At 41.6% G+C, this 27,421-nt stretch overlaps 1 protein-coding gene and 1 long non-coding RNA gene across 3 annotated transcripts in view; one reads left to right on the top strand and one right to left on the bottom strand.

Annotated features, from left to right (window-relative positions):
• Positions 1-27,421, bottom strand: part of LOC141362609 (ALK tyrosine kinase receptor-like) — an 810,085-nt gene that overhangs the window by 85,567 nt on the left and 697,097 nt on the right. The window contains exons 9-10 of the mRNA XM_073864911.1: positions 19,402-19,568; positions 10,451-10,545 (exon numbers count right to left, since the gene is read on the bottom strand). Coding sequence (XP_073721012.1) covers positions 10,451-10,545; positions 19,402-19,568 — 262 coding nt within the window. The remainder of the gene's footprint in view (positions 1-10,450; positions 10,546-19,401; positions 19,569-27,421) is intronic.
• LOC129416920 (uncharacterized) lies at positions 5,870-7,142 on the top strand. Of its 2 annotated transcripts, none has more exons than XR_012368334.1 (5): positions 5,870-6,112; positions 6,186-6,249; positions 6,398-6,448; positions 6,781-6,848; positions 6,973-7,142. It is a non-coding gene; the product is annotated as an uncharacterized lncRNA (long non-coding RNA). The 2 variants fall into 2 exon arrangements; XR_012368333.1 differs by having other exon boundaries at positions 5,873-6,112; positions 6,203-6,249; positions 6,973-7,136.

Raw genomic sequence — 27,421 nt, 5'->3', positions numbered from 1 at the left:
TACCCAGCCTTACATCTCCTCACATCCTAGCGAAACCCACCAGTTTTTTTTCTAAGCTAACAGACTGTATTAGCGATATCAATAAATGGATGACAAATAATTCCTTATGCTAAATTCCAATAAGACAGAGACACTTATTATTGAACCGAATAACTCCAAAAAAATATGTCAGACTACATGTTACCCATAGATGACTGCACTGTTGTGCCATCCTCCACACTCAAGAACCTAGGTGTGATGTTCGGCAGTAATCTATCTTTCGATAGTCATATGTCATCTGCCACATAACATTCTTCCATTTAGGAATATCTCAAAAATACGCCATCAAATGCAAAGAAGCTTATCCACGCTTTTTTGACCTCAAGAATAGAGGGTATGCACATGACATCACTGTCGACAAGAGGGACTGCGATTACGCCCACTGAGTGGCAAAAGAGAGACGGCAGCATTTGAGTACAGCGTGACATCGGAGAAAACGCGTCGAAATGGGAAAAAGCTGTTGTGCGATCGACTGTACTAATAGATTAACAAGATTTCAGAACTACCGTTTTACAGACTGCCAAAAAACACAGAAAGGAGAAATAAATAGATTGTTCATGCCCGTGTCCACAGACCACAGGTGGGTTGATAAGTTGCTAGGGTCACTATTAAGCAGAGGTTTTACTTTCTACTTAAAAGTATTTTTCAAGTATTTGTATTTTATCCATGTTTTTCTTTGGAAAACATACATTCCAAAGCATATTATCATACTTTTTATTCTATTACATTTAATTAATGCACGTGTTTGTTTTACATTTAATATTTAAGTACATTAAAGTACTTTTACTCAAGTACAACATTTTAATGTAATTATGTATTAAATACATTTTAATATGCAATATTAAACTCATACACAGTATAATTCTGTGCTTCAGAATGTAGTGAAGTAATGTATTTCCCAATACAAACAACCTAATAAAGCACAGATGCTTGGAAAATGTAACTAATGTAACTAAGTATTGTCCACCTCTGCTATCAAGTCCAACTAAATTCAATATAAGCTGATAATAGTTAGTACACTGCAGTTGCAAAATTAGAATATCAAAAGTGTGTAAAGGTGGTAGAGCCTTTTCCTACTTAGCCCGTAAGCTCTGGAATGATTTATTCAACAATGTTCGAGAATCAGACCCAGTGGATCAATTGAAATCTAAACTAAAAACATTTGTCTTTAACAAAGCATTCACATAATTTGTGTAGTAAATATACTTATGTCGCAATAGTTAGCTTGTCCGGGACCAAGCAGATATTCAACCACTATACCATATGACACTTGCATTACATGCAAATGACCTCATACGCCAATAGGATTTTGTTTCTCTTTCCCTGCCTCGTCCTCGAACCCGAGGACTCTGAGATTTACAGACCCAGTTCCTGTTGCCGTGTAGCTCATCACAGCACTGATCTACTGGCCTTCCTTCTACGTGATGCCCAGCCGATGTATGCCCAGGGATCACAGACCTAAGACTTTTCCTACAGGGTTTTCTCCTAGGAGTTTTTTTCCAACCCATAGGGAGTCAGCAGGCATTGGCTTAACTAAGAACTCTCTTCTATATGTTCTTATGTCATCTTAATCTTCTTCGCATTGAGGAACTTTGATGTGGAGATGGAAGTATGCGATGGAGCACCATCCTGCTGCAGATCTTTCGCACACCCCCATACTGGATGTAACCAGACCATGATTTTTCCGCCACCAAACTTCACTGTTTTCTGGGTGAGTCTCAAATCCATGCGGGCTCCAGTAGGTCTCCTGTATATATTTAATATCTAAGGCGATATTTAAGGCTACTGCTGTGTAATTCAACAGAAGATTCATCTGAAAAATCAACCTTCTGTTTTTCCAGCATCCATCCTTTTGGCAGGCAGTGGGCCTTGGCAAATGCCACACAGTTTTTTGCCAAATAGTCTTTTGTTTAGTGCTGGCTATGACCATGGAGGCCATTTCAAGACAAAATCCAACAAACTGTTCTGGTTGAAACAGGGACTTCAGGTTACCTCCAGGTCTTGTGGAGCTCTGCTGCAGTGGAAAATGGGCTGGCCTTGGATTTTCGAGCCAACAAATGGTCCTCTCGAGCAGTTGTTTTGCAGGGGCTGCCTGACCTGGGCTTGTCAAAAACGTCTCCAGTCTCTTCAAATCTTTTTTTATCCTCTGTACTTGACGCTGAGACACATTGAAGGTGTCTGCCACATCAGGAGTGGATCTGGTCTTCAGGCTCTTAATAATCAAAACTTTAGTCTCAGGGTGAATATTAGGCATGTTTGCAGAGGTCTAGTTGCAGTTGATGTGAAGGTCTAGTGTCCTGGGGTTCTTTTTATACACACCTGAGACCTAATTGATCAATTTTTAGTAACAGATGAAGCTCATATGACAAGGCGACAACACTTATGTCTTTGCAAAAATTGACTAAATGGGCTTTACCAAGCTGTGAATATCAGAATACTTTTTGATATTTTCTTTTTGCACTGAAACATTATTACAAAAGCTGTTGGGATTAAAATGAGCCATTTCTTGAAAACAAATCTTGATTAGAAATATATTTTAACGGCACTTCAGGTCAATTTGTACACAAGCGACAAGACTTAATAACAATAATATATTACTTATAAATAAATAATGGTAGTTATTAAGATTAATTTGGTTTGGAATTGGAAAAAGGTGTTTCGAAAAATATTTGCTGCTGATTCTGTGTCTCGTGGGAAGTCTCATTTCCTTTTAGGATAAAAACATATTTCGCTAATTCTTTTGAAAAATGCATTAAACCGCCACTGCACCTTGCAGTGCCATCAATAAATTAAGCAAAAAAGAAAGAAATGGGCAGTGATGCGCAATGTACAAGTGTTATGGGCTGTAAAAGTATGAGATGTGTCGGCCTAAAAGTATGTCGGCCAACCGGGAAATTGCTCGATCTGCCAGATGACCAGTCTGCCCCTGCATACACATTCAGAACAGCCATATTAAGTGGAGACAGGAGAGGCTAAAATATATGAAGTCACAGTGCCGTGTCGAATCAGAAAATAGTATCAGATACAAATTGTTGGCCAGATATTTCATGGAGCAAGTGAGCCATTTTACATGAGTGGCACTCTCTCCATGCTACCAGAGAAAGACTTTACATGCTGTTTTCCGACTCCTAGATCTTCTGAAGATGTATATCTTATTGTGTTTAATTATGTTTTTATCACACTGTGAGAACCAAAGTGCCAGTCATCAATTACAATTTCATACACATTGAACCCTTTACTTTTAATAGGCTACTGTATAGTCTATCCCATAATAATCTCCATTATCTTTTATATTGCGCAATTACAGCACTATACAACAAATAAAGATAAAATAGTCATTAATCCCTTTCACACATATGTAGTGAATTTGACAAGGGCACAAATTAATTTACTGATTTTTACACGGGCAACAACTGGGTGGTATGCCATACACAGGACACTAAAGGTTTCAACTCAAGTGTGTGTGCATGTGTGTGTCAGATGACCCCTCCCTCCTCTACTTCGGGGCACCAGCTAAAGAATTTCACTTTAACAATAAAAATGATCTATAAATCATTCAACAAATAAGAACATTTGTAAATTAGAGGTTGTTTGTCATCTAATTTATCTGAAGGATTTTGTGAGATTCTGACTAGCTTGTAGAACCCTTTAACTGTATTATCAACACAAGGAAGACACAGTGGAAATAAAATGGAATTTATTAACAAAAGATAAACAATAAAACTAAAAACACTACTAAATGATACTAAAATACTAAAGAAAACATAAAGATGAAAACTAAAATGCGAAGAATAGAAAATTCTGAATACTGTAGAATTTATTAAATAGAATTTATGGCAGAATGTTTCCTGTTTCTGATAAGATGAAAACCTTATTTTAATTAAAGAATTATCTGCTAAACAATAAAGAAATCAGTTATGCAATAGTTAATAAAATAGACCAATGCCATGGTTTCAGAAAAGAGGTTTGGATATGTGATATTTACGTTCTGTGCGTTTGACTAAGTGTTCCGGTGATGGCCTGTCAGCCACGTGTCAGGCTTTTCCGTGCTGCAATAGGGAAAGAGTCAGGTTCAGTTCAACAGCCTTGAACACAAAGTGCTGTATAAACTGTGATCTCCAGGAAGCACCAAGAGGATACTCGCAATCTGGAACACGCAGACACGGTCCTGTAGTCGGTGCAGAAGGTCCTTAACAAATCTGGAACACGCAGAGGAAGGTCCCTTGAAGTGAAGGTTTGCTCTTCTGAGCTTCACCTTGTTGCAGATGTCTGTGATTGCCTTTCTGGACGAGAAGCTCAGAACGTGGTGTGATCCACTTAGTCTCTGGACGCATAGGCCAGTGACTCAGAACTTGTGGTCGATCTGGTTCAGTCTCTGTTGTCAAACTCAGAACGAGGAGCTGTAAAATCTCAAAGAGAGATTCAGAAACTTGGTTGGTTTTCCGATGATCTGCTATTGCCCCTCTCAGTGGGAGACTCAGAAGGTGGGTGCTCTGTTGAGCAATGGGGGTTGTCTTGTTTCAGTCTCTTAGCACAGGGCCCAAGACTAAGAACATAGGTGTACTCTGTTAATGTCTCTCTTTTCGGGGTGAGAGCAAGGATTGTCTGGTAAAAAGGAACTTTTGTAACATTTTAGATAAGGAGGAGTTTGCATCGTCCAGCCTGGAGGGCCCAGGCTCTCCACTCGAGCCCGACCTCCCTGGCCAAGCATAGCCATCAATTCTGGGTTAGATTCGGATCGCGCCACCTGTCCCGAAGGTGAACTCGCCCTCCGATGCTGCGATTGATATACGGTCATCTACGGGAGACTCGAAAGATAGGGACAGTGTGCCTGTAAGTAGCCAGTCAGCTTCCCTTGGCATCTCTACTGGCTGCAGCCTCGAGGAGTGAAGGGCCTCGGTGGGTTGTTGCCTAGCCGGGGAATTCCTCACAGTAATCCTCAGATCGGGGCACCCAGAGCCCGACGTGGCTTGCCTCGCAGGGGGCGGCTTTGTCCGAGGCATCGGAACAGAGTCAAATTTGATGTTGGGAGAATGAAAGGGACATGTTTTTATATTGACCAAATTAAATGTGTTAATGTATCTTTCGCGCTCTATGGCAGGCAGGGTGGACAGATAATTACTCAACATGTTTAATCTGAGTGATTTCATAAGTTATTTACGCCTGCCAGCTGTGTAAAAACGTTGCTTTGTTCCGCTATTTTGAATGGAAGTCAATGGAAGGTCTGGTCTGTTTTCCCCCAAAAAGGAAAAAAGTCAAGTTCCCGGATGTGCCGGTAGTCCGTATGCGCAGTTTATTTATGAAGTGCAACAAGAACCTACACGCGGATGACATCAAAGTACTGCGAGAGCGACTTGAAAGATCATGGACAGCATTCTGATTTCAAATCACTCTCGCGGTATTTTAATGTCATCCGTTTGTCAGTTCCTGCAAGTCAGCATTACGTCGAACACCTTGTCAAAAATGATTGAGATGGCCAATCAAAAAAAAAAAGGCAAGTGCCACCGGCCAATCACATAACAGAAGACAAGCTTTCCTGTTAACACAAGCTGAGCGGTGGCCAATCAAATTAACCAATAGGCGTGGTTACCGCCAGGACAGGAGTAACAGTTACGCCGCGTCAATCAATCATAACGGACACACAGATTTCAAAGGCAGCATGATGAAAGATAACCAGTAAGTAACTTTAATATTTAAACTTTTTCAATCATAAAAATGATTTTTGTTTAAATGTCTAACAAACGTATTAAGGGATGCAAACGTTTACATGATTCGTGTGTAACGTAATGTGTTAAGTTATATTGTCTGTGTGACAATTATATTGATATTAAATTAGCTGTTTTCTATCAGGTTAAGAATAACTGTAATCATATTATAATGAAGTAATCGAACTTGGTTATCTGGTCTTCCTGATGTTAGACCATTTATATAAAAAAACATATTTGAAAATGTATTTCTGTAACGTTTAATTTTCTTTTTTGGTGAAAGCATGTCTGTGTTCATCAAGACATGAAGACTCTGGAGTGGGACAAAAGAAGGATGATGGGGTGTATATTCCAATAGACACATTAAGGTAAATTAAATGTTGAGGCTCATACATCTTTGTGTTTATATGTTAAAAGATTGCTCTCTATAAGGCTAAATAGTCACATTGTGATTTCAGTGAAAGCTGGGAAATACAGAGAGCTGGACAGTGGTTTCATTCATTAGGTGAGTAAGAACTGACAATAGCCTAACATTACTTTAGTTAACCAAATTGCATTGTTGAATACAAAGGAAAATTGTAAAAATACAAATATTTCGAATATGGAATACTGTGAAATTATTTTCTGCTAATCATCTGCTGTGTTTGCTTCAGGTAAAGAGGTGGGACAAGGATGCTGACAGGACAGGAGGAGGTGACATTCAGGTTAGTGACAGTACATCAGGGCCACCATTTAATGTAATGTTAATTTGTTTGCTTCCAGAATCAATAATTGACAAATCTTAGAATTATATCTGCAAAGCTGAATTTCTCATAGGTGGATAAAGTATGACAGCAATTGTGAAGACCTTGACCGTGCAGTATATGGTTCTTCTCTCTTTCATTTATATTGATTTTACTTAATTTTCTTGGTAAATAATAATTGGGATATTACTAATATAATATATTTTAAGTACATGCTTAGAACAAATCTCATTTGCTTTGTATCTAAATGAAAGTACGTCTTTAAGGTCTAAGCTATGTTTTACTTTATTTAGACATTCAGCGCAGACACTTTCATGCAAAGCAACTTGAGGAAGAAAACAGAAGCAGTTCATCCTAAAAGGTTCATCTTCTAATTGTTTATCTAACTGTCTGTTTTGAAGTATCATCATCTTTTAATTACTTTATTATATGGCTTTTGCTTCATAACAATTATTGATTTGCATCTGTTTTCTTTTATATAACAGTGGGCTGCTGTAATGTTTACATCTATGGAAAGAGGAGCTGAGAAGAAAAGAGACGCTGGAAAGCAGTACTGTACTTCTTGTTGAGGACAATCCTGAATAGGAACACTTTCTCATACACATAGATTATTATTAGTGTTTGATTTTTTTTTTCTTTTTCATTTTTATTAATTGTATTGTTTTCATTTTTGTTTTATTTGAACCTAAGTTTGATCCATGCTAATACTTTAACTGGAACTTGTATCTTTGCGTGAAGCTGGCTGTAGAGTTGGTTTTTCACATACACATGAAGTTTCTAATTAACTTAACTAACTTTTAAGTAATTCATTTAAATTTCAATTCATGCTAATATATTAATTTCAATGAAAACTTCTGTATTTGTGTATAGCTGGTAATTTGGGCAAACTATGTTTCACACACAAATGTAACTGTCACAAAGTTTTTTTTTTATTATCAGTTTGTTCTAAACTTTTGTTTGTTTACTAAGGATGAAATTGCTTTGTAATTTAAGTTGTTGGTGTTAGATTCATGCCAATAATGTATTTGAACAAACTAGTATTTTTGTTTATTGCTGGCAGTTTATAGTAGAAGAGTTTTAACAAATACAATGTTGTAGTGTTATTGACTTGTGTGCTATTGATTAATAAAAAGGCAAACAATTTGAAAGTAATTTTTCGTGTGATTTATTTATTAATATAATTTGGGAAAGATTAGGCTGAGTTATGGCTCAGTTTTGGAAGTTCTGGTTAAATGCTAATTTAAATATGGTTGACCTATGGCTGAGAACTGGTACAAATTTTAGAACTTGTTCTGGCCCAGGTTTGGGCCGATTATGGGCTATTTAGTTGTGGCCCATGTATGGCCCTTACTTGCAAACAGCTGCATTACTGCAATTTTTCTACAGTGTACATCCCTACGATAAATAATTACCGTCCGAATAGGGCTTTGGAGGGTCTTGCATCTCCTTAAAGAGACATTTCACCCGTTGAAACATTCATCTTTATTGAAAGTGGGTCATATTTTGTAGTCGAAATGTAACATAAATTTAGAATTTGGTACCTATTTGACAGAGAAAAGACAGAACGTGACTGTAGGGTGCATTTGTGTGGAAAACTACAACTCCCCCAATGCACCACAATGCACAACTCTGCAAGCCACTCCCACTAATCCAGAACACCACTCAGCTGTATGCTATTGTGTACATACATGCCACATTAGTATAAGAAAGAAAATAGAAACACTCACTTTATAGTCAGACATCAGTTTATCCCTGCAGGCGTTGGCTGTGGCATCCAGTTAATGATTCTAAAATATGCATCCAGGACGCGGCTGTCCATATACGGTACGAAGCTTGGGTGGTTGGTTCACCACACAAACGAATTGTGTCATAGGAGCAGGTTTCTTATTTAATTTTGAGAGTGCTTGGCCAAACGTCTAAATAATCCCTAAGAAGAAAATGTCGCATCCTGCACACAAACTTGTACACCGCACAATATGTTTACTTCACAGATGCACCTTGCTCGTGAGCCGAAATGCGTCTGTGAAACAAACAAGCCCATACGCAAAGTACCTCTCTTCCCCGGGATCATTCACCACACAAACGTCCATATCCTGATCTGCGGCCTCCTCCCCATGCTTCTTGCCGCAGCTCTTCGCTGTATTGTGGCTCATAAAGGTAGCCACGAACAGCGGATTAGAGCATCACGCTTGTGAAATCACCCTCTTCCATATCATATTGATTACCTTCCGCTATTATTGTAACATGAAGCCTGGCTCACTCCACAGGGTCTGTTAGCTTAGCTTCCAAAAAGATGGCAGCTGTATCGTTTCTTTTCGTTTATGTTCGTGTATTTTCGTAAGTCCCACCCACTGAAATAGGTCTGTAGCATGAGTAGGTCCCACCCATAGCCACCCCCCACCGGAAAAAATGAGGAATGAGTGTTTGTAGTCTTACACCCTCAATAAAGATATAGGACTTCCTTCTTTCAATGACCCAAAATGATTTTTACATCATTGAAAGAAGGAAGTGCAACACTGTAATCTGTATTACTCCCGTCTCAGGGGAAACTGAGGGAATGATGCACCACCATTCAAAAACATGACTGGGTTTCTAACGATACAAAGCTTAATGCAAATTTGGTAAATCGTCCCTTTAATTGTTACCAGTGTCTGGAAGGACAAATGTATGGTTTGAATTCAAATGATTCAGATGAAACATTGAGTAGAATATTCAAGACCAAATGAGCAGAAGAAGATGGTCACACAGTCTAAATTATTTTATTTAATCCATTAATCGCTGTTTTTCTTGCTCTTTTCTCCACTGCACTGTATCCTGAGCTGATCTCCTTCAAAACCATTTAAAGAGCCCATCAGGCTGCTCACTATCAGAACGTGAAACTCGGGAGACTACTTGTTAAATGTCCACTTAGCACTGTCTTAAAGAGTAACTAAACCCTTAACCAACTTTATTTAGTTAATGATCTGTAAGAATGATGCTTTATTAGTGCTGTTCATTGATTTTAGTAAGTTTTTTGACATTTGGATATAAAGTGTTTCAATACTACAATATATGGTGTAAAAACGTCTGAGTGCTGCCCTCTTCAGGTTAAACAGTGGCTACTGCAGTTGAATTTTCCTATTGGACGTTGGGTCCAAAAAGTAACTTGTGACGTAAGCAGGTTCAAGCTCACCACGCCCTTGTTACGATCTCACCACATGCTTGGTACGAGCTTAGTTCGTCCCCTCTATCGCCATTGGGATCTGCCCACTTTTCTTGCATTTTTCAAATATTGCCAGTGGGTGGAGTCAGGCTCTGACCAGGGGTTTAGTTACGCTTTAAAGGTCTTGTCATTGTGTCATTATTGAACTGATGTGACCGAGTTACTGCACAGAGAGTGGGTTTCACTTTAGCCTCAGCACAGATTGTGATTATTCGAAACCACAAGCTCAAATTACTGTACATTTCTAAATGGCTTTGTTTGATTGAATAATCACTATACTATATCACACTCTATCAGTATACCACAGTAGTTTGGTGAATGTTGGTAATTCTTTCAAATAATCCCCATTTTGCATCTAACCATTCCAGTTGTAGTGATTAGAATGAAAACACCATCAAGATATAGATCTAAGTGGTTGCTAACTGGTTGCACAGAATAAATCAGTTTAATGTCTGTTTGGCAAATTCTAGCTAATATATAACAGATTAAGTCATTTAGTTATAAAGTCTCATCATACACCCACACAGGGTCACTTCTAGGTATGAGCACTGAAATCATGAAACAAAAGGAAAATAAAATGTAAATAATAATTAGGTGCCAATTTTACACAAATCCGTTCTCTGATTTTAATATGATTATGAATAGAATTGGTAAATAGTAGTTACTTAATTAAACTGTTATTTATTTTTTTAAGTGACATCTTTCTTAATCAAAGGACATCAAGACAAATATTAAAAATAGTAAAAATACAGTTAACTCACTTTCAAGGAAACAGTCCATACTTAGAGTAAAGTTGTCCACAGCAAAGGCACTTCCTGCACTGGAAGATATATCTGCACTGAACTGCAGGTGAAACCTAAAGTGTGAAAGAGTTGGAAAAGCAGAAATTACATGTGAGAACAGCCATAATTGTCACAACTGATGTATTGAAAAGAAAACATACCGAAAGCCTAACTGGAAAATAAATGGCTAATTCTGCTACTTTATTTAAAATAAAAAACATCTTCACCCAAAAGTTTGAAATGACATTAATACTGAATAAAGAGTTTCTTAAAGGCAATGAAAATACAGCAGTAACACCAGCAGATGCACATGCTTTACATGCAAAACTCTTGTCCCAATCCATTAAATTCTTTATGCATCATCCACTTGCTCTACCCTACTGTCTACCTTGGGTCACAAGGCATGAAGATTGGCTGCTATGCATAAGTTGAATACATGGTAAATAGTGGACCTCAAACAAGAAATGGAAGAAGCCCATGCAAGAACAGAATCTTATTCGCCCTCCCTGGACTGTGATTAGTGAGGCACGGCATAACAAGAATACATGTTGTGGGGCAAGGAATTGTGGGGGTTTTGTGAGGGGTTGATAAAAGTCCAATCAAACATGTAGAGATGTAACAGCCCACTATTTTCCTTTATGTCTATAAGCCAAGAGGAGCTGCTAATTGGAGTAAAGGTGAGGATATATAGTGGGACTCATAAATTTTTTTATCCACCTTTTTTTCTAGAGGAAGGGATATGATAAGCGAGGGATACGGGTACTCTACTGGTCCCATAGGCAGGGATGTGACACCAGTAAGATCTACTAGAATTTCTGTGTGGGTTTAAGCAAAACTGAAGGCAAATGAGTACAGTTTGCACAAGAGTAAGTGAAAACCTATTGGCTATGCATCTGAAACTTAAATTTGCATTAATATATTTGCAGTGCAGCCAACCCTCACGCATACAGCATGAGACTCACGCAATTGATCCCATTCTCGTGCCACACATCCATTTTCTCACGCAGGCTCGTGCCCACCATTGAGATCCCCGTGGTGTGTAATAAAAGTCATGAAATAATTGCCTAGTATAACTGTAAATACTGTGCAACGCCAATCTCTATCTGGTCTGCCTCGATCTCAGCAGTCTAAAAACGCTCGTCAAAGTCAAAATGGGTAACACTTTATTTTACGACCTGCAAAGTACCGAGTAATTAAACCGAATTTACAGCGTACCTATTTGTAACAACAGAGTACCTCTACAGTACGTACTTGTAGTTATAAGGGAACAATATTTTAAGTTTGGGGTAATAAGGGGGTAAGAATATATGGAAAATTATTCTCTAAGTATTTCATAACTACAGGGTACCTATTGTAATATTACGTGGTATGTACGACTTACGTCTATGGGTAATATGTTTTTTTTCATATTGCTACTTACCTGATGAAGTGTATTGTATAGCTTACAGTTGATGTCTACAAGCCACGTCGGCAAATAAAATATAACGGCACAATAAAAATAATAGCAACTTGTACCTCTTTGATCTGTATATGTATACAGGAGTTACCAGGTAATTCTCATATTTGCCGGCTGTAAACTAAAGTGGTGCTTTGTTCACCTCTTGTTATAAATGTTATAGGGTAAATACCATAAACATACAGAATATTGTTATTTTTTTAAAAACAACTTATTTCAAAACATCTTTAAAACACTATAATTAAGCCAACACTAAATGTTTATTATCACATAATTTTTATTTCAAATAAAAACTCATGACAATTTTTCATTGTTTTTGCGGCTGGCTTCCTCTGTTGGTGTTCTTGTCCACTCGGATGTTGAGTTGATGTCGTCTGTCGTGTTACAAATGCTGTTCTGCATTACATATAAAAAACATAAATGAAAGCCTTTAGTAAATGTTTCTTCACTGTGCCTTGACAAAAAACTGAGTTCCCTTTCAGTCGGTCACTACGACGTCACGTCGTGACCGACGAATTGGGAACTCGCTTAGAGGGACCAATCTGCTTCGATAACTACTAAAACGCCAATGAACTTGGCATTGAGATATTTGCATAATGCTGGCGCCGCCCCGCCAGATGCGTATATAAGCAGCAGATGCAAATATGGAAATTAGCTTTTTCGCTTCGAAAGCCGGCATTATCTGCTACTGAGAAGCTACTTGCTCTTCTTGGAATGGTTGCACCGCTGCCTCCTGGAAGGACCGCCCAACCCTTCCCTCCCGTGTTTGTAGACAGTCGTCCGGTTTAACGGGCGCTGCCCACCAGGCATGCGGAGAGGCGGCTTCAGCCCTGCACGCAATAGCGTTGCTGCAGGTTCACCAAGCGAAAGCTTTACAGATTTGCACGAGGGAGGCCACGACCCTCGGTCGTGCGATGTCCACCACAGTGGTTCAAGATCGCCACCTTTGGCTGTGTCTAGCTGACACGACGGACGCAGACAAGAACAACTTTCTGAATGCTCCTGTCTCACAGACCGGCCTCTTCGGCGAGCCCGGGGAGTCGTTACAGCTCCGCGGTCGTGCCCCGTCGGAAGAGAGCTGCCCTGGTCCACCAACGCCGGCTCCTCAGTCTGCCTCTCGCCGTCGGCGTCCTGCGGCGGCCACCTCCGTTCCCCTCCTCGGACCCCATCTTAGCAGCGCAGGGGAACCGGTCGTCAGCAGCTCGCCCCGCGCGCTCAGCTGCTTCCCGTGACAATCTGGAGTTTAAGTGGCCCGAGACGGGCGACCCGGAGTTCTCACACCCCCAAATTCTCACCCACTACAGTGAAAGCGTCCGATGCACATGTACTGCGTGCAAAAGTCGATGTCCTGCTGGCGAAGGACGTATCGAGCCGGTCCCTCTTACCGAAATGATGATAGGGTTTTCCAGCCTTTATCTCATAGTACCCAAAATACGCGGCGGATTACAACCGATTTGATTTACGCACCGGCTCTACAAATGAGATCCTTCAGGATGATAACGCCGAGGCATGAATTTTAATGTTCAGATCGGTTGCAGCCTTAGACCTGTAAGACGTGTACTTCATGTGTCTATCTCCCCTCGCCTCAGACCGTTTCTTCGATCTGCGTTCATGGGGTGGGCATATCAATACTTAGTACAACCATCCGAGCTGTCTCTCTCTCCCCGTGGCTCCATGAAAGTGCTACTTACGACATAAAAACCTTCGAGAGAGAGCGTTGTTCGCATTCTGCTATTTACGTCGACTTATAATAGCTCGTTCTTGGCAGACGTGCGCGACCACAGAGATTTAATGCTTCGGCATCTTGCTTGTTTAAATCGTCAGGTCAACTGGGAAAGAGCAACTTTGCCCCGTGCAGAGGATCCTTTTTTCTCAGTATGGAAATAGACTCAATCGATTTATTGGCAAGTTTTACAGAAGCGCGCATCCAGTCAATTCTGACTTGCCTCGGTTCAGTTCGAGAATGCGGTCCCTCTGAAACAATTTCAGAAGCTCCTGGGGCATATGGCAGCAGCTGCGGCTGTGACACCGCTCGGGCTGCTCCATATGAGACCGCTTCAGCGTTGGCTTTACGATCGAGTCTCGAGGAGAGCATGGCGCACCGGCATACACCGTGTAACCATTACACCTGCGTATCATTTCAATTTTACCCTGTGGTCAGCAGGGACGGATTATGGTGATGATGTGCCCTGAGCACAGATGTCTCAAAGGCCCCCCATACCAATTTTTTGGGCAACAGCGTTGCACCTGTATGCACAGGGCTCAAGTGTTGGTTCGCCTCTGCCTGTATGCCCCATCATACAGGATTAACAATGGCACTAATACACGGGGAGAGAATGCACACAATATTCTGTACTTTCACACCACAAATTGGTTTATTTATATCTCACCAGTATCTGTCAACATACTGTACAACATACTCCATCAAAAAGACGAGCGGAGCTTTTCACTCAAAGTTGAATATTGAACTCTCGACGCTCAGCGCTGAGCGCGAATAAAACCCTGAACGCCGGTTTTCAGCGCGGAAAAAACCCGCTAGCTGCTTGCTTATTTGAAAAACGCAGAGTTTCCATTGGAATCAATTGAAAACATGCGCCGGCCGCGGGCGTAAAAGCTTTGGTGTGTCCAGCCCCTAGCTTAGAACAAAAAGGTTGGTTTAAAAAAAAAGTTGGTTTAAATTAGCCTTAGCTGAGGGGTATCTTTCTCGATTTCCTCAGAGAAAACGCTTCCACCACATCATCAAAATCCAGTTCCCTCACAAGATCGCATTCAATGGCCATTAAAGACGTCCTTGACACATTTTGCTTCTTAGTTGATTTTTTTTGCCATTAGAGAAAATGAACATTCTCCTTCACAATTGCTGACTGGCATGGTGAGAAAAAGCTGTCCTTTTGTGCTTTTTTTTCATTGATCCACTTGAGTGTGGTTTTAAACTCATTTTTGTTTTGGTTTTTGAGTAACCGTATTCTACGTGTGACTTTTATATTACGCAATGCTTTTCACTCGCCTCTAGATGTCCCTTTCAACAGCGCAGCAATAAATTAAAATTATTTATTTGATTTATTTACTAGTTAATACTTTGCAACTGCAAAAAAATTCACATTATTCCTCAATATTTAACAAAATTTCACTGAAAATAAAATTAAAATATTTACTTGAAAATAATAGACACAGTAAATTTGACAGGGCCCCCTGCTGGCCCAGTGCCCTGGGCAAGTGCCCGGTAGGCCCGTGCATTAATCCATGCCTGGTGGTCAGACCCAGCATTTCTGAGGGCAGGATATGCCCTGAGTCGGGTCTCCTGGCATTCTGTAGCACATCCGATGCCCCCAGCACGGGGTGAGCAGCCACGTATGACGGGCTTGCAGTCTCAGGGGTGTGCATAGCACCCCAACTGCCGCGAGCGGTGGGCTGTATATCTGGGACTCGTACGCTCTGCTACGGAGATGCGAGGGAAGGATGTATCAGCCGGCACCGACAACATTGCGACTGTTGCGTTATCAACTGTCAAGGCGGTTTTTGCGCTCTCGTCACCTGTCGCATCTCGCTCGTGATCTCCTCCATTGGAGTCAGAAGCATCTGAGGTCCCTTCGTGCCATTTTCATTCCGGGTTCACTCAACCAGCGGCAGACGTGCTTTCCCGAGCTGCGCGCCTCGACGAATGACGACTCCACCCCCAGACGGTTCAACTAATTTGGAAGAAGTTCGGTCATGCGCAGATAGATCTGTTTGCGTCGCCGGACGATACCCACTGTCGCCTATTTTATTCACTAACCGAGGGCAGCCTCGGCGTGGATGCGTTGGCACACAGCTGGCCACGGGGGATGCGCAAATACGCATTCCCTCCAGTGAGCTTAATCGCACAGACACTGTGCAAGGTCAGGCAGGACGAGGAGAGCCTTTTACTCTTCGCGCCTTACTGGACGATAAGGAATTGGTTTCCAGAATTAATGCTCCTCTCGACAGCCCCTCCCTGGCACATTATGGCACCCGCGCCCCGACCTGTGGGATCTCCATGTATGGTCGTTGAGCACGCGCAAGGTTTAGGTGATTTATCGTAAGCGTTATCTAACACCATCAACGCGGCACAAGCACCGTCCACAAGACGGGCTTACGCGCTTAAATAGAACCTTTTCGTCAACTGCTGTTCTTCGCGGCGCAAGGACCCCCGAGAATGCCCCATTAACATTGTGCTTTCATATCTTCAACACCGTTTGGAGCGTAGGCTGTCACCCTCCACCATTAAAGTTGATATCGCCGGTATTTCTGCTCATCACTCACTTATCAATGGCAGATCGGTCGGCCAGCATGACGTAGTGTTTAGGTGCGTTGCCTCATCTTGGGCTCTCGCTTGTGGTTCCTCGCTAACAGACATCTGCAGAGCTGCTGGTTGGGCGACCCCTAATACGTTCATTAGATTTTACAGTGTTTGTATCGAGCCTGTATCCTCTCGTGTTCTTTCCTCACCAGGGGGAGCACAGAGAGCAGACTCACAAGTCGGCTTGCAGCCTCCGACTGATGCTCCATAGCAGTGTCAGTATGGAAGGCCATCAGAAAAAAAATGCGTAATGGTTTGAATTGTTCTTCCTCCGCTGCCTTGGCAGCCTATGTTGTGGAGCATTGGCTGTCAGCCTTTCACTAGCTGTATCCTCGCAAACCTACGTGTCTGGCTCGGGCTCCACATTGCGTCCCCTAAGCGGGGTTCCTTTGTGAGTATTTTTCCGTGGGGTTAATCCTACCAGCCCACATTTCCCTTAGCAGAGCACTGCTTTGCTTACACAGCCACGGCTGTCCTTTATCAACTAAGATATTTTCGTCCACCATTAGCCCTTAAGAGGGGTGGTGGCTTCCGCAGCGTTCCTATCCCGCTCAGGTAGGGCGCTTCCCAGTCGCTGGCACTTCTGTGGGGTTAAAGGAACATCTAGTGCCCGGCCTTCTGCCTTATCCTATTCTCCATTCCTTAAGTGGATTTGGAGGGCTTTTTTGCAGACACTGGAAGAGGTCAGCCCCTAGTGGCGTTTTGGTAGGGATTCCCAATTCGTTGGTCACGATGTGACCGACTGAAAGGGAACGTCTCGGTTACGGATGTAACCCTCGTTCCCTGAAGGAGGGAACGGAGATGTCACGTCCCGTCGCCACAGGTGCTGCTCCCTGCTGTCGGCCGGTTACTTTCTCCCGGCTTTCTCAGCGAAAAGAAGCTAATTTCCATATTTGCACCTGCTGCTTATATACGCACCTGGCGGGGCGGCGCCAGCATTATGCAAATATTTCAATGCCAAGTTCATTGGCGTTTTAGTAGTTATCGAAGCAGATTGGTCCCTCTAAGCAAGTTCCCAATTCGTCGGTCACGACGTGACGTCTCCGTTCCCTCCTTCAGGGAACGAGGGCTACATCCGTAACCGAGATGTTTTCTGAGCCAGCTATTAACTTTAGGCTAATTTATGTGCTAGCTAACCTGCTGCTACTGTTAAACTGTCTTGAAAAAGCTACCCGTTGTTTGAAATGCGTGAGTCATGTATTAACAAAACCTGTCACCTTACCCAGCATGCGGATCCTGCTCACATCACCCACAGCCATGATCCACAGTGTAGAAAGTTTTTAAAACCTCTTAAAGAAATTTAACCTCAGGATCGCGTTCCAGCAAACCTCCTGCAGACGGCCGCACGCTCTACACCTGTGCAGTAGCCTACGCATGTAGTCGTCTTTTGCTTTAGCGGGAGCTGATATCTGCTGTTGTTTCATTCTGGTTTGTCATTGCATAAATTATGTTTAGCTAAAATACTTGTGTTTACACATGTTGGAAAGTTTTATTCTACCAATGATAACACCTATTAAAAATAAACAAATAGCGTGCTGCTTTGTGGTCATTATTGTGAAATAAAAGTAAATTAATTGCAAAGCACCACTTCAAATATGTCCGCAAATGTAAGAGTTTCCTGGTAAATAGGGAATAAGTTGCTATTTTTATTGTACTTACCTTAAAAAAAGATAACCACATTAAATCAGCTGGACTTTTGTTATTAAAAGCAAGTAATATAGGCTACCTAAAATAAAAGTGATGTGCTGTTATATTTATTTGCCGATGTGGCTCATAGACATCGACTGTATACAACATTCAGTAGTCAATATGAAAAATTCACATTAAAATAAAATAAAAAAATAAAACATAATTTCCCCATAGACTTGACTAAGTCATATATACCATGTAATATAACAATATGTACCCTGTAGTTATAAAATACTTAGAGTATAAATAATTTATAATTCTTTATATTCTTATCCCCTTATTACCCCAAACTTAAAATTTTATTCCCTTATACTTACAAGTACGTACTGTAGAGGTACCCTGTTGTTACAAATAGGTATGCTGTAAATTTGGTTTAATTACGCGGTACTTTGCGGGTTGTAAAATAAAGTGTTACCTCAAAAGGATGTGATGGACAATTAAATCAAAGAAGGTAAAGTTATTGTTCACAGAAGCCGGAGCAAGAACTACAAACTACAGAACGAGCGCACGTCTACAAGATGCTTCAGGCTGTTAGCGGTGGTGAAAGAACAGCACAAGATGTAAGTAACTAAACCAGTGGTCCAGACAGTCCTGCACTTTTATATGTAAGGCTTTTAAGCGTACATTCACTTTCTCTTGCGTACCACCACTTCTCATTTTGCTGGTACTTTGCCGCAAAGGGTTTTTCATTTTATCTGGTCTGCCTTTACTTTTGCTCTCGCGGTACTCTAAGGTCATAAGCCGATCAGTTAGCGCAGCATATATAAATTCTATCAAACAAATCATCAAGGTCTGGAAAAAAGATAGACCTGCTCGGATTCCACGCACACAGATAAGTATTCATACCCTATGTGTGCATGTCTGTGAGCAGTACAAGCCTGCATTGCTGTGACAGTTTTTAATAAAATAACAAATCAATTAATATTTGACATTTATAAACAATTATATATTTATATGCAAAATATAATAATATGGTCTTGACATGCACATTATCTGTTGCTTCAGTTTAATTCAGAGTACTTATTTGGTTTGGTGTATTTTGAGTGTGACATTAGCACCAATCAATCACAAATCATAGCTTTATGCATCTTTTCTTATGCAGCGGATTAACTGAATCAAATCTGCTGTCATCAGCAGTTATATACATTTTACAGAGACCAGTATTTATTCGATTTTAAGAACTTGATTATCACTTTTTTAGAAGGAAAAATATAATAGAATGGGATAAAATAATAACATAGACTATAAGCTCAGGACTATACACTCAGTACAACAAGCTGACCCCCCCCCCCCCCCCCAAAAAAAAATCTCACTCCAAGTCGAACTCAAAAGTTGGCAGCCCTGATATTTGTACCAGATTCTTTCTAACCATTGTTTATACACAATAATGCCATCGATAAGTTTTAAATCTCATGTGCAAAGTTTTTCCGCAGACAGCATACAGAATAAAATTGTATCAAGACTTACAGATCCACCAATCCAAAAAGAGGTATGGTAATGAGTTTCCACCCTTTCCCCATATTAGCCTCGGTTGTTGAGTTCCAGAGACTGTGATAGGCCTCGGGACCTGTGCTGTTCTCTATAATCCAGAGGGAGAGAACTCCATTTGTAGAGCCACACACCCAGAACTTGACCTGTAAAAGAGATCACAAAGTCAGACTTGAGCACTTACTGTTATATTTTTCAAATGAAGACTTAACCCTGCAAGTAAAGTAAAAAAAGTAAATGTAAAAAAAAAGTGATTTAGTCTCAGATATATCACCCTCTACTTGTTTGATGCAAAAGCTTGTTAAAAATTGTTCTGTGCCATTCCTTTTGGCTTGTTCTTGCACAGCTTTCAAAGAGTCAGGGTGCAAAAGGTTTTTTTAGTCCAACTGGATTATAATAAAATCTGTAAGGTTTGTTTTGTGCTTTAGTTCACTCAAGAATAATCCAATGCGTATTCATGAAAGCAGCGCATGCCTGAGATATAAACACTAGGGTCAGTCATTTGTTTTTGCCCCTATTTTTCATAAGCTTAACTCAAAGTTCTAACAATTTTTATTTGTACACAAAAATCCCAGTTCTCTCAAATATTGTTCACAAATCTGTGTTAAGCTAGGGCCACGCCAAAATATTTTTTAAATCTTATCAGATTTTTAAATTATGAGAGACCACAAACATGAGACTTTTGTTCCTGTAGTGTGTGGAGTGCCACTATGTGGTCATGACAGCACACCGCGCACCATCAGATTAACTTCACAAACAGAAAATCTCACAGGAAATCTCATGGAGATCTCGCAATGTCTTTTGCGGCCAAACGTGACTTCACAGTAAACAAACATAGTGAACAATGGACATGAAGAATTAAGGCATGAAATGGACTGCTTTTCCAAAATCTCACTTTGGACTGTGCCTGCTGCACCATGACTGTTATTATGGTTTCATGTTTCATCAGCTTGCTTTCTTATATGGTATCGTTTCGTTTCAAGCGTCTTTACTCAGGGTTCCCCACACACAACAAGATTTGGGATAGTAAATATTCAACATGTGGAATATTTACGATTTGTGAGCGGAGCAGCCCCTATGTGTTTCTGAGCATATATATTCATATATTCATACACTCACCTAACGGATTATTAGGAACACCATACTAATACTGTGTTTGACCCCCTTTCGCCATCAGAACTGCCTTAATTCTACATGGCATTGATTCAACAAGGTGCTGAAAGCATTCTTTAGAAATGTTGGCCCATATTGATTGGATAGCATCTTGCAGTTGATGGAGATTTGTGGGATGCACATTCAGGGCACGAAGCTCCCGTTCCACCACATCCCAAAGATGCTCTATTGGGTTGAGATCTGGTGACTGTGGGGGCCATTTTAGTACAGTGAACTCTTTGTTATGTTCAAGAAACCAATTTGAAATGATTTGAGCTTTGTGACATGGTGCATTATCCTGCTGGAAGTAGCCATCAGAGGATGGGTACATGGTGGTCATAAAGGGATGGACATGGTCAGAAACAATGCTCAGGTAGGCCGTGGCATTTAAACGATGCGCAATTGGCACTAAGGGGCCTAAAGTGTGCCAAGAACATACCCCCCCAGCATTACACCACCAGCCTGCACAGTGGTAACAAGGCATGATGGATCCATGTTCTCATTCTGTCAAATTCTGACTCTACCATTTGAATGTCTCAACAGAAATCGAGACTCATCAGACCAGGCAACATTTATCCATTCTTCAACTGTCCAATTTTGGTGAGCTCGTGCAAATTTTAGCCCCCTTTTCCTATTTGTAGTGAAGATGAGTGGTACCTGGTGGGGAACAGGTGTTCCTAATAATCCGTTAGGTGAGTGTATGTCTATGGTTGATGCACGACACCTGTGATTAACTCCAGCATGCACTGCTCGATATGCTATACACATGTGAGACTATCGTCACACACAAAAAATATGCACTATTTTGATAATGTCTTTACTGCATTTTCTGGACCTTGAAAGTTGACCCTTTAAAGTGCATTCAATCAATACTTTTATCTGTATGTGTTTCCTATGTTTAAACCTATGACCTTTGCTTTTGTACCATGATGCTCTACCAGCAGTGATGCCGGTAACGCGTTACTTAGTAACGCGTTACTCTAATTGGACCACTTTTTTTAGTAACGAGTAATCTAACGCGTTAATATTTCCAAACCAGTAATCAGATTAAAGTTACTTATCCAAGTCACTGTGCGTTACTATTTTTGAAATTTTCCTTAGTTAAATATATATTTTCTTGTATATTTCTTCTTGCGTCTCGGGAAGTGAAGTCAGGTGTGCGACAAGTCACGTTTTCAGCACGAGGACAACTCAGGTCACGTGTAAGCGACACAAACGTAAACAACGTACAATAGAGAGAGAAGAGAGATGCAGCTACAAAAACACTACGTCAAATAAAAAAAAAACATTTGGAGTCGCGGCACGGCACAGACAGTCAAACTTAAGAGCAAGTCCCACCCGGTGGTGAGAAGCAGTGAGCAGGAGGTCATCCACTACCCAAACAACAAAAGCTGGACTTCAGTGCAAAACCAGTAAGTGTGGGAGAGTTGAAGAACGAAAGTAACAAAGCAATTTTCTCCGAGCCCTGATAATAACATCTGCATCTCACTATGACAGCATATTAGCACATAACCTCTGAAGAGTTGTCAAATATCCACGTGTAGATCCAGAACTGTGTTTTCAACCATGATAAGTATATTCCAAAAGCGGTCTTTTTTTCTTACAACGCGTTGTGTTTCTCATTTCATGTGTTACAATACTGATAAATCTACAAGGTATTTACTATATAACATCCTGAAGACTTCTCAGTTTTTCAAAATAAAAGTAAGTCGAGTTTAAACTCGACTTACTTTTATTTTGTGAGTAGATCCTGTCGGGTCAAAAGGAACACTTGTTAGTTTTGTCCCGCTGCTAATACTGTGTATAATATGTTAAAAAATTGATATTATTCTAATTTGATTTAATTTTATTTTCATAGTGTTCAAACTATTGAATGTTTTTTGTCTCAGCAATTTAAGTTTGTACTGTTGGTTGCTTTTGAAACATTTGATAAAACTGAAATTTAAAATAAAAATGTAATTTAATTATTTTTTACAAAGATAAATGACAAAATAAGTTTGCAGTTACATATTAAAGAGGTCATAATCATATATATTTAATAAAAACAAGTGTAACACAAAAATCTATTGTGTAACAATTCACTACTCTTGTTTAAAGTGAAATTATACAGAAGTCGTTTTACATTTGTTCAAAATTCCAGCTGGTTTTGATAGACCACACTTATGAGTTATTGGCCACAGCAAAAATATATCTCTTTCTAAAACATTAGCTTTTAAAATTAAGTTTTTCTGAAAATGGCCCCTGCTCTTCCCTATTTATGTTAAGTGAAGTCAAGAAAGACTCATATATATATATATATATATATATATATATATATATATATATATTTTTTTTTTTTTAAACACAACAGTTCAACTTAAAATGTCAGGAGATACATTGTTGACGTTACTGTTAAAAATGCACTTCCAATAAGGTGAGTGTTGGCAAAACCGGTTGTCATTTTTAATGTTGAGGCAGTGGGGGTGTTGGCAGCTACTGGAATGTAACTAACAAAGTAACTTGTAATCTAACTTAGTTACTTTTAAAATCAAGTAATCTGTAAAGTAACTTAGTTACTTTTAAAGGAGTAATCAGTAATCAGTAATCAGATTACTTTTTCAAAGTAACTGTGGCATCACTGTCTACCAGTAAATCTACTGAAACTCAATTTATATTCCCAGTGATATTGTCATGATTTCGGTCTTACTGCTTTGCTGTATGCCCTGTTTCCCTGTGTTTGTTGACAGATTCACACGCGCGTCTCACACAGGTGTTTCTGGTTCTCTGTGATTTCCTCATCGCGTCATCTCACCTGAAGCTTGTTTATTCCCAATCGGCAGAAGTATAAAGCTCTCTTAATTCCCCTCAGTATTTGCGAGTCCATCATTTGATGTATGTCGCCGTATCGTGTCTTGTCGTGTCTTGTTGACTTTAATATATTAGCGAAAAGCACAAGGCACAGACTATTTCAGATATCCAGCTGTTGATTTACCGTCTGTGGATTTATATCTCCCCGCTGTGGATTTACTACCCGCTGTTGGACTATTAAGTTTCTCTGTTCCCTCCATAGACTGTTGCCATCTGACTTTGGTTCTTCACAGCAAGCAGCAGAGTTTTGTGCCCTGTAGATTATGCCCATTTGCGGGTTGCTATTAACTTAAATTGCGAGCGTTCTCCATCTTCATCTCCATCTGAAAGGGAGCCCCATGTAACAGACCCTCCACCTTACGACGGAGATCCAGCCGCTTGCCGGGTTTTCCTATCTCAGTGCTCACTAATCTTCGCTCTTCAGCCCCGCCGCTATGTCTCTGAACGCACCAAAGTGGCTTACGTCATCACCCGTTTGGTCGGTAAGGCCCGTGATTGGGCCACCGCTGTTTGGGATTCCCAGGACCCCTGTTGCCGTTCTTTCGAGGAATTCTGAGGTGAGATGGAGAAATTATTTGACCGTTCTGTCCGCGGCGATGCTGCTGCCGCCCGCCTGACCCGTTTCACCCAATCTGGGTTGTCTGTGACAGACTACGCTATTGAATTCAAGACTCTTGCTGCCACCTGCTGGTGGAATGAGGAAGCCCTCCGGGGGCGCTTTGTGGATGGACTTATCGATGGCATTCAGAATGAGATTTCTTCACACGAATTACCTGAGTCTCTGGAAGCTATTATTAATCTGGCCGTCCGCATTGAAGCTCGTAGGTCCTTACGTTCCCAGCGTCGAGCTCTACGACAACCCAGAACATCCTTATCTCCTCGCCAGTCACAGCCTTCTCCTAGCCCTGTTTCGTCTGAACCTGAACCTATGCAGATGGGTAAATTTCGTTTATCAGCCAAGGAGAAGGAACGCAGGCTTCACAACGCCCTTTGCCTTTACTGTGGCAAGCCCGACCATATGGCAAAAGTTTGTCCGTTAAAAAACCCTCGCCCATCAGTTATGTCGGGAGCCCTGGTGGGCGCTACTACTCCTAAATTCTCCCCTACTACGTGCACTAATATGCCAGTCACTGTATCCTTCACCGGGCAGGATATTACCACCTTTGCACTTCTCGACATGGGAGCAGAAGGCAACTTCATTGACCACGATTTAGCTCTCTCCTGGGGGCTTTCCACCGTTCCTCTCAAGTCTAAGCTGGAAGTCTTTTCTCTTCGCGTTCAGCAAATGGCACAGATTACTCACTGCACCACTCCTGTCAGTCTTCTTATCTCTGGCAATCACCGTGAGAAGATTGTGCTGTACCTACTTCATGACGCTTTGTCTCCCATCATTTTGGGGCATGGGTGGTTCGTACAACATAATCCTCACGTGGATTGGCAGAGAGGTGTTATTTTGTCTTGGTCTCAGTCTTGTCATGTGTCTTGTTTGGGTTCCGCTGTTTCTACTTTTGTGTCTTCCCCTTCGCAGGTACCGGCGGCCGATTTGACCGGGGTCCCGGTGGAGTATGCCGACATTGGCCAGGTTTTCAGTAAAGGCCGGGCCACCTCCCTTCCTCCTCACCGACCGTATGATTGTGCTATCGATCTCCTCCCAGGCATGACCCCGCCTAAAGGTAGACTTTATTCTTTATCTGGTCCAGAGAAAGAGGCTATGGACAAATATATAAATGATGCCCTTCGTGCTGGTCTCATCCGACCCTCCACCTCGCCCGCAGGGGCGGGGTTTTTCTTTGTTAAGAAGAAGGACGGCTCCATTCGTCCTTGTATTGATTACAGAGGATTAAATGATGTTACTGTTAAGAATTGGTACCCTCTTCCTTTAATGTCATCTGCTTTTGAGCTTTTACAGGGAGCCCAGTTCTTCACCAAGCTTGATTTGCACAATGCTTATCATCTGGTACGCATAAGAGAGGGGGATGAATGTAAGACGGCTTTTAACACCCCTACTGGACACTTTGAGTACTGCGTTCTGCCCTTCGGGCTCACGAACGCTCCGTCCGTCTTCCAAGCTCTGGTTAATGATGTGTTGAGAGACATGATTGATAAATTTGTCTTTGTGTATTTAGATGATATTCTCATCTTTTCTCCCTCTATGCAAGAACACACTCAACACGTCCGGAGAGTTCTTAGACGCCTGTTAGAGAACCAGCTGTATGTTAAGGCAGAGAAGTGCGAGTTCCACCAGAAGTCGGTTTTGTTCCTGGGTTTTGTCATAGCCGCTGGTGAGATACGTCCAGACCCCGCCAAGGTTAAAGCAGTCGCCCAATGGCCTGTTCCCGTGTCCCGTAAGGAGCTGTTACGGTTTCTTGGATTCGCCAATTTTTACCATCGATTTATCCGTAACTACAGCCAGGTTGCTCAGCCACTTACGGCTCTCACCTCAACTAAGACCAGGTTTGCTTGGAATAGTGTGGCTCAGGAGGCCTTTGATAATTTAAAGTCCCGGTTTATCTCTGGTCCTGTTCTTTCTATTCCAGATCCAGCAGCCCAATTTATTGTTGAGGTTGATGCTTCGGATGTCGGGGTCGGCGCTGTTTTGTCTCGTCCCTGGTCTCATATTGCCATTGATTTTGTTACCAACTTACCCAGTTCTGAAGGTAACACTGTAATTTTGACTGTAGTAGATCGCTTTTCCAAAGCAGTTCATTTTATTCCTTTGCCCAAGCTCCCCTCTGCCAAGGAAACTGCTAATGCCATGATCCAACACGTCTTTTGGTTACATGGTCTGCCTATAGACCTTGTTTCAGATAGAGGTCCCCAGTTTATTTCTCGATTCTGGCAGGAGTTCTGTAGACAGATCTGTTGCACGGCCAGCTTGTCTTCAGGTTATAACCCTCAGACTAATGGGCAATGTGAACGGGCTAATCAGGATCTAGGTAAAGCGCTCCGCTGTCTGACATCCCAATATCCGAATTCCTGGTGCCAACAGTTACCCTGGGTAGAGTATGCGCACAACTCCCTCCTGACGGCTTCTCTTAATATGTCCCCTTTCAAGGCGTCCATGGGGTTCCAGCCTCCTCTTTTCCCGTCTCAAGAACCCGATGCGGCGGTTCTGTCTGCGCTACCCTTCGTCCAACGTTGCAAACGCACCTGGAGGAGGGCTAGAAATCTCCTTATCCAAGCATAAGGTAGAGGCTTTCAATATCTGGTGGACTGGGAGGGCTACAGTCCGGATGAGAGGTGTTGGGTACCGGCCCGGGACATCCTGGATCCTGGCCTGATAAGGGATTTCCACCGGCAACGAGGTGAGCCCCCCGATGGTCTGCCAGGTGGCGGCCGTGGGGGGGAGTAATGTCATGATTTCGGTCTTACCGGTTTGCTGTATGCCCTGTTTCCCTGTGTTTTGTGTTTGTTGACAGATTCACACACGCGTCTCACACAGGTGTTCCTGGTTCTCTGTGATTTCCTCATCGCGTCATCTCACCTGAAGCTTTTTTATTCCCAATCGGCAGTAGTATAAAGCTCTCTTAATTCCCCTCAATATTTGCGAGTCCGTTATTTGATGTATGTCGCCGTATCGTGTCTTGTCGTGTCTTGTTGACTTTAATATATTAGTCTGTGCCTTGTGCTTTTCGCTATTTCAGATATCCAGCTGTTGATTTACCGTCTGTGGATTTATATCTCCCCGCTGTGGATTTACTACCCGCTGTTGGACTATTACGTTTCTCTGTTCCCTCCATAGACTGTTGCCATCTGACTTTGGTTCTTCACAGCGAGCAGCGGAGTTTTGTGCCCTGTGGATTATGCCCATTTGCGGGTTGCTATTAACTATTTCTCTGTACCCATAGACTGCCATCGCATCTGCTGTATGCCGTCTGGTGTCGTTGACCAGCACTGCTGTTTCTCCATCATCTGTGCCCCTCTGCCGTGGCTTGGAAATCCTATTGGCCATCTCCTCAGTGCTCCGGGTAGAGAGAGTTCGCCCTCCATCATCCAGCCT

The sequence above is a fragment of the Misgurnus anguillicaudatus genome, unplaced genomic scaffold (assembly GCF_027580225.2).
Source record: "Misgurnus anguillicaudatus unplaced genomic scaffold, ASM2758022v2 HiC_scaffold_28, whole genome shotgun sequence".
NCBI classification, from domain to species: domain Eukaryota; kingdom Metazoa; phylum Chordata; class Actinopteri; order Cypriniformes; family Cobitidae; genus Misgurnus; species Misgurnus anguillicaudatus.
The sequence above is the reverse complement of the archived record's forward strand: the minus strand, read 5'-3'. Positions and strand labels throughout refer to the sequence as shown.